Source organism: Terrapene carolina, unplaced genomic scaffold (genome assembly GCF_002925995.2).
Source record: "Terrapene carolina triunguis isolate 2854851 unplaced genomic scaffold, T_m_triunguis-2.0 Scaffold66, whole genome shotgun sequence".
Lineage (NCBI taxonomy): Eukaryota > Metazoa > Chordata > Testudines > Emydidae > Terrapene > Terrapene triunguis.
This window is the reverse complement of record NW_020664417.1, coordinates 4,705,748-4,719,002: the sequence shown is the minus strand read 5'-3', so window position 1 is coordinate 4,719,002 and position 13,255 is coordinate 4,705,748. Positions and strand designations below refer to the sequence as shown.

General features: G+C 41.6%; 2 protein-coding genes across 5 annotated transcripts in view; both read left to right on the top strand.

Moving 5' to 3' along the window:
* Positions 1-1,719, top strand: part of TRPC3 (transient receptor potential cation channel subfamily C member 3) — a 57,600-nt gene extending 55,881 nt beyond the window's left edge. For all 4 annotated transcript variants that reach the window (XM_024212699.1, XM_029910674.1, XM_024212693.1 and 1 more), the window contains one exon: positions 842-1,719. In XM_024212699.1, the coding sequence (XP_024068467.1) occupies positions 842-984 (143 nt within the window). In that variant the 3' untranslated portion in view covers positions 985-1,719. The remainder of the gene's footprint in view (positions 1-841) is intronic.
* A 2,068-nt stretch (positions 1,720-3,787) lies between these two features.
* The window catches only part of BBS7 (Bardet-Biedl syndrome 7), a 51,990-nt gene continuing 42,522 nt past the window's right edge, over positions 3,788-13,255 (top strand). The window contains exons 1-4 of the mRNA XM_026647803.1: positions 3,788-3,949; positions 5,268-5,333; positions 6,080-6,142; positions 7,097-7,272. Coding sequence (XP_026503588.1) covers positions 3,914-3,949; positions 5,268-5,333; positions 6,080-6,142; positions 7,097-7,272 — 341 coding nt within the window. The 5' untranslated portion in view covers positions 3,788-3,913. The remainder of the gene's footprint in view (positions 3,950-5,267; positions 5,334-6,079; positions 6,143-7,096; positions 7,273-13,255) is intronic.

Below are 13,255 nucleotides of genomic sequence, written 5' to 3'. Positions count from 1 at the left end.
AAAAGAGATCATATGTACCCTGCATCATACTTATCTCACAGTGGTATTCTGAGGATTAATTATGGTTTTCAAAGCATATTGGATGTAAGGTGCTATATACACTGTGGAAAATCCTTTATGATTGCTAAATATTATTATTTCAAATATATGAGCCTAAGGATTTCGCTTTAAGAGAACAGTAAAGGTCTTATTTTGTACTCTGTACTTCACACATGGCAAGCAATTTTCTGCCCAGGGTACTGGATAAAAATTGACAGCACTCATAGTTTGTGGGAAGAATGATACTTTGAATATTCAAGAAAGGTTCTACCCTTGAAGTCCTGAAATAAAGACCACTGTTGCTTGTCACCAACCTGGCCTTGATATTTGTGTTTTGACCAGGAAGATTTTAATTTAAGTACCGTTTTTATACTTGTCAAAGTCCGACATCCCTTAAAATAGGTTGATTTTTTCCCCTGCTTTCTAAAGATGTTAAGGAAGAAGACAGAGACTCAGATGATGTGTTTTTATTACCAGCTTTGCCACTCTTCCTGTGTGACCTAAGCAACTCATTTAAAAATATCCATGCTTCTTCTCTATAAAATAGAGATAATATTTACCAGTCTCACAATGATGTTATGATTAATTTATTAACATTTGTAAAGTGTTTTGAGAGCCTTAGATGTACTATATACAGGTGAAGTACAGTGTTAGTTTATTGGGTCAAGGAAAGACATATGGTATTCTGATGAATGTTTTGGTTGGGTAGGAGATCATTCTAAAATGTGCATTGTTGTGACTTAAAACTTTATTTAATATTTAACAAACAATACTAAAGTATTTCTTTCAACAATTAATACAGGTGAATTAAAGGAAATCAAACAAGACATCTCCAGTCTTCGCTATGAACTTTTGGAAGATAAATCCCAAGCAACAGAAGATTTAGCAATTCTAATACATAAACTCAGTGAGAAACTCAACCCCAATATGTCAAGATGTGAATGATTCAATGAATTATCGGGATTCCTGGCATTTTCTTCAGCACAAATATTGGCAATAATATTTTGGAGTATCTTATACTTGAAAAATATATTGTAGATTTTTAGCACTAAATAACTTTATGTACAGCTTTCTTTAAATTTAGTCAGGAAATTTTATTAACTCATCACGCAAAAAATGCTCTGTTCATTTAAGTGTATTGAAAAGTAAGAACTCTCATACCAGTTTTTGCATTTAATAAGAAAGTACAATTGAAAGTGAAAAAATCTTGCATTGCTGTTATTTTGACTGTTTTATGAACAAACTTCAAAAACTTTGCACTAAACAATTTGCACACACACACAAAAAAGGCACTGCAAAGGACCCTGTTCCCTGCAGCAACTGGTGTGAACAGGATTCTGTAGAATGTAATACATAAGGAGTAGTCAGCTGAGTCTCAGTTAAGTATTATTTGAAATATTTATGTTTTTTCAATTATTGTAATAACAGATACGACCGAAGAACTCACAGAATGGGTACTTTAAGGTTTAACAACGAATATCAAAGCGTGAATATAACTTTAGGAGCACTGTTTAACATACATATACTACAGTTTGTTTCTTAATGCAGCATAATGTTTGCTTTCAACAGTAGGGACTAGAAACTCTTTTTAAAAAAACTTTTGAAGGTAAAGTGAACTCAGTCAAAAGTTATTCTTTCTTGTGGTAGAGATGATTTTTTTTAAATTCAGATTCTATGCAGGGCTGGTATTTTGTTACACTATTCTAAATGATGCCTCTGATGCTTACTTGTTAAATAAAATATTCACACTTTACAGACTCTTTAACTTGCCCCAGTTACTCAGCACCTGATTTTGATGTGTACAGTGGTATACACAGAGACTTTTTACAACAATCAATCAAAGGTAGTAAAAGGCTGTTTTAGGCAGTATTGGTAGCAACACCTACACCTAACATTTTCCATTATAAGACCTTTCAGTTGCTTAAAGCTTTGGCAAACCTATAATGTTCAAGCTGGAATTTTCCATTCCAGATATGTGTGCACCTTCGATTGAATTTTTTGGGGAAACTTCACCAAAAACTAAGCCATTTCTGAGACGAACTTATGGGAAAATATGTTTTGCTTATCTCAAAAAATTCTGTTTCACTGAGAAGTCCTAGCACCTCCTTGCTTTGGAGAAAGGTAATTCCCTTGCCAAAAATTTCAAGTCTATCTGTCAGCGATGGGCCTTTTGCTTTTCCATGAAAATCTGTCCAAATGTGCCCAAGCTACGTGCCTCTGATAATTATAGTTTGTGCGCATTTGGTACAGTCTGGCACTGAAATTCTCCAAAGATTTTGTCTGCACTGCAAGTGTTCTATCCCCACAAAGCTGAAGCACACCAACTAGATAAGTGCCATTCCCACAGAGTGACTGAGCATAATCTAGTCTAGGGCTGAGCAGAATTTTCCCAAAATTGCCCTTCTAGGCTGCAGAGGCCACGGTGGCGCTAGGCAACAGAGACAAGAGTGAAGAGACTGTCTCTCCTTCTGCTCTCATAGCCCTCACTGACAGCATGGAAGAAAAAGGAGTAGCTGGAAGACAGAGGAATGTGGGAGGGAGAAGACTGGGCCAGGAGCCGGAATGTAAATTGGTATTTGTATTACTGTAGTGCCTGTGAGCCCCCACCAGGGAGCATAACCTCAGTGTGCCAGATGCTGTATAAACACAAAACAAAAGGATGATCCCTGCCCCCAAAGAGCAATCTAAGTACTGTATAAGACAAGATGGATCAACCGGGGAGTTAATGGAAACAATACTGGTCAGCATAGTAACCAGTGGTTTCAACACTCCAGTAGCTTAGCCCTACTTGTCCAGTTTAGTTGTAGGCATCACAGCACAGGAGTTTTGTAAAGCGGTGCAGTGCCAACCTAGAGGCATTTTGCCTCTCCCATATATTTCTTCTTGATGTTGAGCAAGTCACTCATTGTGTGTCCAGCTCATTCCCTGCCGACTAATCACAGAAATCCAGGGCCTGATTTACAGACATGATGGCCATTGGCAATGGCAGTTAGTCAACGGGGCACACCATGCCTGCAAAGCGCCTTCAATGACTCTCACTGCCATGGTACTTGCTAGTAGAATTTAACTCCTGGGGAGCCTTCGTAGGAGCGCTCAAAGCCAGGAGGCATGATGCTCCCAGGTGCGTGAACCCCCTTGCCACGGGGCGGGGACTTTTAGAAAACTGGGTAGCAATTTCCCCGCCCAGTCTCCGCTGACAGTTGGAGTTAGACGTTAGACAAGGAGGGCGAGGTAATATCTTCCAGTACCAACGCTAGCAGCGATGTCACCGGGGCTGAGAGCTCGGCCCCCAGGAGCAGCCCCACGACGGCCACTGTGCTGGGAGACCCCCGGCCCCAGCCTTCTCTGTAGAAGCAGCTGCGGCTCTGTCGCCCCAGCGGTATCTCCGTCCTGCCCACGATAAGACCGGGTGGCCCACTGCCTCCAACCACCCGCAGCCCTGCCCGCCCCGCTATCACCATCCGTCGCCGGTGAGAACCGGGGTGCACAACCCCCCACCGCTCTCCGGCTCTGTGCCGGCCTCGCCGCCATCTCCCACCCCTCCCCTCCCAGCAGGCCAGGCGCGGGGCTCCTCCTGCAGCGGCCCCTAGCCATGCCGCCCGCGCAGAGAGGCGGCGACGCTTTGCCCAATCACTGCGCGTGTTCAATGCTGACCCCGCCCCTTCACCGTCCAGCGTGTCCAATAGCAGGCCGACGTGTGGGGGAGGTGTCTTTTCGGCGTCTCCATGGTAGCGGGTAATTAGCTGTCTCTGGGAGAAGGCTGTGCGGGAGCTGGGCCGCCGGGTGGGGTTAGAGAGGTTGGGACCGTGGCTCCTCCGGCCGTTGGGGTCAGTCCCTGGACCGTGCGGGCGGAGTCGCCCCCGAGCCTGGGGCCATGGAGCTGCAACTGGCCCGCGTGGATTATTTGCAGGTAATGCCGCGGCCGCGCCGCGCGGGGCTCCCCAGGGATGGGACAGGGCTGGCGGCGGGTCTATAAACAGAGGCCGTCTGGGAAAAGCTCCTGTGCCGCCAAGCCCCGCTCCTGCCCTGCGCTCCCAGGAGTCCTGCCTGGTTATCACACTATGTAACATCTGCGGGGGAGCTTCCGCACGTTTCTTTGCTGTATTTCGCTGAGCCGGGACAAACGCTACCCGAGACCTCACAGGCTTTAATAGATCCAGCCTCGCAACCCCTCTGCCAGGCAGAGATTGCCCCACTTTACACATGGGGAAACTGGGGCACAAAGTGGCTCTATGACTTGCCCAAGAAGTCTGTGGCACAGCAGTGAAGTGAGTCCCGCTCTCCTAAATCTTAGGCTAGTGCCCTGAGCGCTGGACCATCCTTTCTTCCTTTCTCTCTTCTTCTTCCTGCCTGAGCATCTGGTAGGCTAGTCTACTGGATTGCATGTTGGGATATGTTTATTTTATAACAGAAAACTATTAGCATTATAATTAAAAGCAAAATATATTAGTGTTAAGTTTTATGAAACTTTCATTCCCCCCCCTCCAAAAAAAACCCCCTAAATGTGGGGCCTAAAACAAGTTAATAATACACCTTTTTAAAAAAAATCAAGTATACCTTAAAACTGCTGGATACAAAGGCCCAAATCCTGCAGAGTGTTTCACTTTATGGACATGAATAGTCCTACTGAGTCAGTGGGACAACATACCTTTGTAATTCTAAGCATCTGCTTAAATCTGTGCAGTGTCAGGGCCTAATACTATAATCATAAATTAAATAGTGTTTCTACACATTTATCTATACAGCTGTGGGGACTCTGCAGTGTGGGAGTCAGTAATGTCTGGGATAACAGAAATAAGCATCAGAAATATTAATCAATATTAATAATTGGATCTATTATTAAATATTGCAGTCTTTTAAATATTACACCTGTTATGCATGTTGCTTTATTTTGGCTGTCTGCCTAAAGTAACTATCCAGGAAACAGGTGGTGTTCACATCTCTGAAACCAGTACCCCAACCAGAGGAATTAGCAGACTTGTCAGCAAGTACAAAGCAGTACAAGTCTCAAATGGACAGTCTTTACAATTCATCTTTTTATATGAGAGTTATGGCATATTATTTTGGCTATCCAAGCAATGCTGAATTACTGTTCTTCTTGCTTTGTGGATAGAGGCGTTAAATAGCATGAACACTAATGCATGAAATTTAAAATAGAGGAGTGGGACTTAAATTTTTTGAAATGTAAGAGTTGAGATGTTCAGTAACGAGTTGATGTTTTCAAATAGGTGGGAGTGACATCTCAGAAGACCATGAAGCTTCTTCCTGCATCAAGACGTAGGGCAACACAGAAGGTAGCTTTTGTTGACAATGAGATACTTGTTCTGTTAAAAATTGATATTATTATTCCCTTGGAACAATAGTGGTGCAAATAATCTTTTGATTCTTTCTATCTGGGACAGTATAGGCAAAGCTTCCCAACTAATTCTGTTTCAAGACCTGCTGACAATGCATGGACATTCTTAGGCTTTAGTATTAGTTGTATATTTCTCCACCCTTGTTCTTTTTTGCTAAGAACACTTGTTGAAGACAGGAGGGTTTTTTTTTTTTCTTTTTCTTTTTAAACAGATCTTTTCTGGTGAATTCATGGTTATGATTTCTGTGTGGGAAGAAAGTATCAGAATTGATGAACTCTTAAGAAAACAATTATATGTTTTTCATTTCTGGTAATAAGTAGAGGATGAGCAATATAAAATATAGAAAAACAGTTTTATCAAAATACTATTTTTTTCAAAGATTCCATTATATGGCAGATGTTCTTTAAAACAACAAATACGAAAAGGGTTGACAGTTAAATAATTTCAGAGAAATAATTTAGATTTAAGCTCTATGACTAAAGGACTTTCTGTCTTTATATCTATAAAGTGTTGTGTGCTTTTATGATATAGTATGATCATTAAATATGCAGTAGTTGGTAATGCTTATTTTCCATACTGCAGATGCACATGACTAATATAAGGAAAGTTCTTCCTTTTTAAGATGGAAGCTAATGATCTTTATAGGAATAATGCTGATATAATTATGCATTACATTTTTGCAGGTTGTCATTGGAGATCATAATGGTGTTGTTACATGTTTTGGCATAAAAAAAGGGGAAGCTATGGTAAGGTCAGCTATTTATGTAATTGTTTTAAAGTTCTTGGTGTGCAGTTTTTCATCTGTCCCCAATATTGTACATAATGAGTATTAAAAAGCTGTTTGTGTTAATGAGAGGAACAAGATGGCTCCGGACATTGGCAAAAGGTTACTAAGCCCCACGATTCTAGATCAGTGGTTGGCTTCCAAACTATGTCAGTAATGACTTTTTTTAAATAGTTAACATCTAACATCTATTTAAGTAACTGTTAACTAATTGCTCTGTAGAAGCTAAAGTTGTGGATAGCAGGACAACTTACAAAAACAACTTTCACAGCTTGTATCTTGGTAGTGTGTCTGATAAGTTAATTTTACATGTCCATAAAATCATTTTTTCATTACTAGAGATGATTTCTCTGGAATCAGAATGCAGCATGTATGTGGGGCACTGTGCAGAAGCTTGCACTACAGCTCTCTGTGCTGTGCTTCAATAAACAGCATTGGAATCTTAAGTATTTTATCTATTAGCTTTTAGAGCACTGAGCTGATTTATAAAATGCCTGATTTCTTCACTGATACTGAGGAACAACGTATAATAGGTATCAGGGGGTAGCCGTGTTAGTCTGTATCCACAAAAACAACAAGGAGTCCGGTGGAACCTTAAAGACTAACAGATTTATTTGGGCATAAGCTTTCCTAAAGGCTTCTGCTTGCCTGCATCTGTAACTTTCATTCCATGCATCTGAAGAAGTCAGATTTTTTACCCACGAAAGCTTATGCCCAAATAAATTTTAGTCTTTAAGGTGCCACGGGACTCCTTGTTGTTTAATGTATAATAAAACCTCATCAGGTATACATGTTCTGTAAAATCACTGCAATTATGTCAAAAGTCCCAATGCAAATTTGGCATCTTTTGTATTTAAAAAAATGCAAATACAGTATTGAAATAATTAAGTATCACTTTCCTTTTTGACTTCCACAGCCAGTGTTCAAGACACTGCCAGGGCAAAGGATCACAAGGCTGGAGCTGGGAGGAGCTCTTAATACACCACAGGAGAAAATTTTTGTGGCTACAGGATCAGAGGTTAGAGGTTTCACAAAGAGAGGGAAGCAGTTCCTTTCATTTGAAACTAACCTCACTGAAAACATCAAAGCTATGTATGTGCAGTACTTTGTTTTTCAATATTATTTCATGTTAGTAAAACTAGTTTGTTAGTTTTTGGTTCTGTGAAAGAATTTTCTATCACATTAGTCTAAATTGGTTTTCTGGCAGGTAGCTCAGGAAAGTGGCCATCCAGATTAAGCACATCCCAACTAAGTGCAGTATACTATTGTGTTCTAATACTTATTTTTGTATCACTTTTTTTTAGTTTTCATGTACTCCTAGCACTCATTTTTTTTCTCGCAAAATGAAATTTGAGGGTTTATTTTTCTGTACAACCAAGTAGTTGTATTAAGTTTTTCTCTAAAGACAGTATGTGTGCAGGATTTTCACTCTTAAGTCTCTTCTCTCTATCCTGAGATAGGTAGAACTCCTGTAAAGGTATCAGTAGCAAGTGGGGGAGTGAGCCCCATTACAACTGCTTGTCATTCATTAACTTAACTGCTGCAATTGAAAGCTTCTAGTCAGCTCCTCTTCATCCCAATCAGCCTTGATGACATCCAGTATTCTTTTCTTTTTGTCCTTCCTTGACTTCCAGTCAGGCTTGTAGTGAGGTTTTTTGTAATCTACTTTTCTGATTCTCTCCCCACCCACCCCCCTTGCATTCGTCACTGCTACTGGCCCAGGAGTACTGGCAGGACACTTGGCTCTGGACAGCTCAGAGGAACTTAATGACTGCACTGCAGAAACGTTGGGCTTAGTTCTTTTGTTACTTTTTTTGCTTATCTCTGGGTCCCTTTGTTTTGGTGTTTCAGTAATTATGTTGAGGCCTGGGCTGTGAGGCTTCTTGTTTTGTGTGGTTTCTGTGGGAATAGTTTGGGGGTGGGGAGGAAGGGGAGAGAAGGGAATGTAATGAATTTTCTCAACCCCTTGGGAGGAAGAAAAAAATTCGGTAAGGAAACCGTGTGCCCTAGCTGATAGGGCACTGGAATGACAGTTGGAGACCTGCGTTCTGTTCTAAGCCTTGCTTTTGATCTACTATATGATCTTGAGTACTTTGGATGAGTCATTTTACCTTTCTGTGCCTTGGTTTCCTTATCTGTAAAATGGGTATTATACTTACCTTCCTTTTGAAAAGTACTTTGAACTACAAAGGTAGTAGTATTATATAAGTGGTGTCCATCTGGCAGAAAATTGTCACATTTGCTGCATCCTCTGTCCTAGGACTCAGGTCTGCTGTGCTGGGATGTCAGGTTTGTTTGAAGATGTAACTCCAGGTACTCAGTGCCTTGAGCAATGCCTCAAAGTCTTCTTCAAGGCATCCCATGTACATTTTCATCATTCTGAACCAGAGTGCTTAGAAAGTAAAATCTTTGAAAAATGTGCCTGGGCTTAGCTGTGGAGCTCTGTGTCAGCACACACCCAGGTTCTCTCTTGGCTCAGCAGAATAGTTTCACCACGCAAGAGGCCTTTGTTGTACCTTGGATTCTGGGAGCACCCTTAATCTCTGAGTCCCCAAGGCCTTTCAGGTCCTGGTTCTTGAGATGGTGGTATCGTGTTCTGGCTCATTTGACGAAGCATCACCTCCACGTAAGCATCATCACCAAGAAACATCCAGAGAGCCAGCTGTCTTCCTGACACATAACTGCCAAAGGTTCTAGGCATCACTGCATTGAAGGGATGGGGATGATCTGCCACTGCTGCCTGGAAGGGCCTGTGCCCTTTCAAACAGGTTTGGAACAACTGCTGAAGAAGGTGTGGCAACGCTTTGCATCATAACTCCTCACTTAAAGACTGCTGAGAATAAGTATGTATACTGCTGACTGTATCCCTCCCCACCCGAGAGCTTGGTTGTCATAGCTAGAGGAAGACTGGCTAAACATATGGCATTGCACTCCAGAACCCTGAGCTTTGGTACAAGATCTAATTTGGATACTTAGTGATGTGAACTAATAGGTCTTTGTGGCAATAGGGCACATTAAATTTTGGAAAAAGCCTGTGCTCTTGTTAAGATTCTTCCTCAGGACAAATACTAGGATAATAAAAAGCTAATGCAAGGTGCAAGGACCTGGCATCAGACGCTTGTGGTCTTTCATGCAGGAGATATCGAAGGGCGAGTTTTGTGGTTAGCTAACTCTTCTCTGGGGAGATTTTACTTCCTGCTAAAATCAGGAACTGAATAGAAGATTCTGAGAATAGTGGTTAAGTTCAGAGTTGGTATGTGATTGCCAGTGGATGTGTGGTGTGCATTCTTACCTGCTACTGCTGCCCTTAGAGAAAAAAACTTGGGAGTTGTGCCTGATCCATGCTTGGGTGCTGAGACCCAGGAGTGAGAATCCTGTAAGTAAAACATTTGAACTCCAGAGTGACCCCAAATTCCTTGTTAAGGGGCATATTTGGGGGTAGAAGGACAATTCCCACACAATACCAGTTTGAATATACCTTATCTTGGAAATGAACAACTATGGGGCCTGTTTAATACAGCGAGGAGATGGGAGGAAATACATCCCTCTTTTGTGGTGCACAAGACAAAACTTAATTTTTATTTGTATGGGCCTTAAGTATTTGATGTCCCATGTTGGTAGTGCAGTATCAGGGTTAAAAATACTTCAGAGTACAGGTATCCGCATAGATTGAGGCACTGGCCTATTACTGTGTTTTCATAGTAGACTGTGAGTTAACTCATAAATATTTGCAGTTAAGTTTTGCATTTGGTTGTATGTGTACATGGCACATTTCAAAGGAAGCACACTAGTTTAGAAATTGTGGACCATTGATTAAAATATTCTAATGTGCTTGAAGGCCTGCTAGGTTTATTTTGCACCAGAATGTGATTCTTTAATCACTGCGTGTATGTAAAATATTTAGATTTTTACAGTGAATAATGTTAGTATAATGTGAATTGCATATTTTGGATTAAAAGCTCAGGGCTTGTCCACACAGTGGGGTAGTGCAGGGGTTCTCAACCTCTTTCTTTGAACACTCCCCCCCGTCCCCACAACATACTATTAGAAACGCCATGGCCCAGCTGTGCTACAACAACTGTTTTACTGCATATAAGAGCCAGGGCCAATATTAGGGTTAGCATGGAGGACAATTGTCCAGCAACCCACACCATAGGGGGCACTGTGAAACTAAGTTGTTCAGGCTTTGGCTTTAGCCCCGGGTGGTGGGGCTCGGCCCTGGGCTGCAGTCCCGCGTGGCAGGACTTTTTGCCTTGGGCCCTAATGAGTCTAATGCCAGCCATGCTTGGCGGACCCCCTGAAATCTGCTCGCGGCCCCACAGGGAGAACCACTGGTGTAGTGCACACTAAGGGGGATGTGATTTCTAAAGATCATTAACATGTTGCACATTAACTGGTCCAGGGGTGGCCAGCCTGAGAATGAGCCAGAATTTACCAATGTACGTTGCCAAAGAGCCACAGTTATATGTCAGCAGCCCCCATCCGCTCCCCCGCACCACTCCCAGCATCTCCCGCCCACCAACAACCCTGCCAATCAGCGCCTTCCCCTCTCTTCCCGCACCTCCTGATCAGCTGTTTTGTGGCGTGGGGGAGGAGACGGAGTGAGGACATGGCAGGCTCAGGGGAGGGGGCGGGAAGGGGTTGAGCGGGGGCAGGGTCTGTGGCAGAGCCAGGGGTTAAGCAGTGAGCATCCCCTGGCACATTGGAAAGTTGGCACGTGAAGCTCCAGCACTGGAGTCGGTGCCTATACAAGGAGCCGCATATTAACTTCTGAAGAACCGCATGTGGCTCCAGAGCAAGAGGTTGGCCACCCCTGGACTGGTCGACGTAGACCATGGTGGTGTGCAATAAATGTTCCTTAGTGCACTTGAACATAGTGCTGTTCAAACATTAAGCATTGTGTTCAACTGCACTGGAGAACTTATAGCATGCACCAGCAATGTCTGCACAGACCAGTCAGTGAGCTCCAGAAAACACACCCCTGTGGTTTGTGTTGCTGCACCTTATAGGCATGTCTTCAGAGGGTGGATGCTCATCATTTGCAAGTTAGTTCAATTTCTATAAACTGTATCCAACTAACCAAAAGCTTTTAACTGTTCAGGTTGAGGAGATAGCCTTGACATTATAAACCAATGTACAACATGCTTTTTTTAGCTGAAGGCTAAACTGAAATAATATCAAGAAGTTCAGTCTTCTATCCAATCGTGTCAAAACTAGCACTCCATTCCATGTTCATGTAAATATTAACTTAATTGCCGTGTTTGAATCTTACACCAGCATGAATTCAGAGTTCCACAGCAGCGGCTGAAGGTGCTCTGCTGGGAGATATGAATTGATTCTCTGACTCAGCTTTCTTTACTACTCACTCTCCCTAACCCATCCTATACCCATTATGGCTCCCTCCAGGATCTTGATCAATCTCACTACACTTCCATTGGCATGGCCTGTGGAATGGAATACAATTTTTGTTGCTGTAATAAACATTCTCTTTACAGTCTTACTGCTGATTTTTTTTTTTTTTTTTAATTTAATCGAACACTCCACTTGGGGTGCTAGGCTGACTTGACTACTACACGTAGCAAATGGCAGAGTGACTAGTTCAGCAGGATATGCACAAAAAACACTTGCAGGGACAGTATGTCAATAAAAATTTAAAAACCATGTTTTAAAAATATTTTCTCCATACTTTAACATGGAGTGGCCTGTTAGGAAGATGAAACAGGACTTAGAGCAGTCAAAAACACTCTTAAAATATTCATTCGAATGTGTGTGTATATCTATACACACTTGAATAATAATTAAACCTCTTTGTCTGTCTGTCTGTTGTCATACATATAGGTAGGGCTTTTTAAAAGGTATAAAGTAAAGAAAAATATTACACTGTCAGAATCCTATAAAATTAACTAGAACCTAGTTTAGATTAATAATTTGGCCACCTCCTTCACTGTAAATCTTCTTTCTCCCTCTCTTCAAAAAGTTTTTAAATGTAATTTAGCCATAAGATCAGAAGGGGGCCAACTTCGTAAACTTCTTGTCAAGAGGGAGGTGGCAGCAGAAGGAGTGAGTAGGTTGGGAAGTTGGGCTCTGCTTCAACACCTGTTAAATCAGAGGAAGTCTTTCTGCTGATGTGTGAGAGTTTCATTGAGCCCCTTCTGAGAGCCACAAGATGGCAGTAAGTGAGGAAACGAGTAACTTTATTACTGGTATGATAGACTGTCCTGTTATGCAGTGAAACAAATGGAGCTAGGGTGACCAGACAGCAAGTGTAAAAAATCGGGACAGGGGGTGGGGGGTAATAGGAGCCTATAGAAGAAAAAGACCCAAAAATCAGGACTGTCCCTATAAAATCGGGACATCTGATCACCCTAAATGGAGCACACCATTGAATTGCCACATTTATTAATGTAGACATAATTTTTGAAACGGGCCCCCAAAAAACAGATCTGTATGCTTTTCTTTTTTGTATTTGGGTCTGAATTAATATTAAAAAGTTATACTTAAATAACTCTTATAAGTAAACTAGGAACATAAATACTAAAATGTACATATCTTTATTCTCAAAGCTTCATTCAGTACAAAATATTTTCAACTTTGTCACTCAGTTTAAGAGAAAACATATTGAACTACATTTAATCATTTCATTGCTACTTACGTGGTAGGTGAGGCAAAACATCATTCCAAAAGTGACCTAATTGGTTGACCAAAAATGTTAATTTTCTGTGTTGACTGAAGATATCCAGAATGTAACATTGCAATCCATCATCTGTGATGAGACTCCTGATACTTAGGGTGTCACAGAATGCTGCATTGTGGAATGCTTTTGGTGAACCAGTAAATTAACAGATATTGAGGGGGGAGGAGTGTAACTTTACATAGGACTTGTTTACACTCTGGATTTTAGCTTTTTGATCGATGTAGTTATAATGGTACAAACCCCAATGTACACACAAGACATAGTTGTAAACTGTCCACGCTAGAAGTTTGCACTATTATAACTATGTCAGTATGGCTTCACTGGTGGCTAAAACCTCTATAGACAAGGGATTAATGCCTCAGTCACTCTTAAATATAGAAT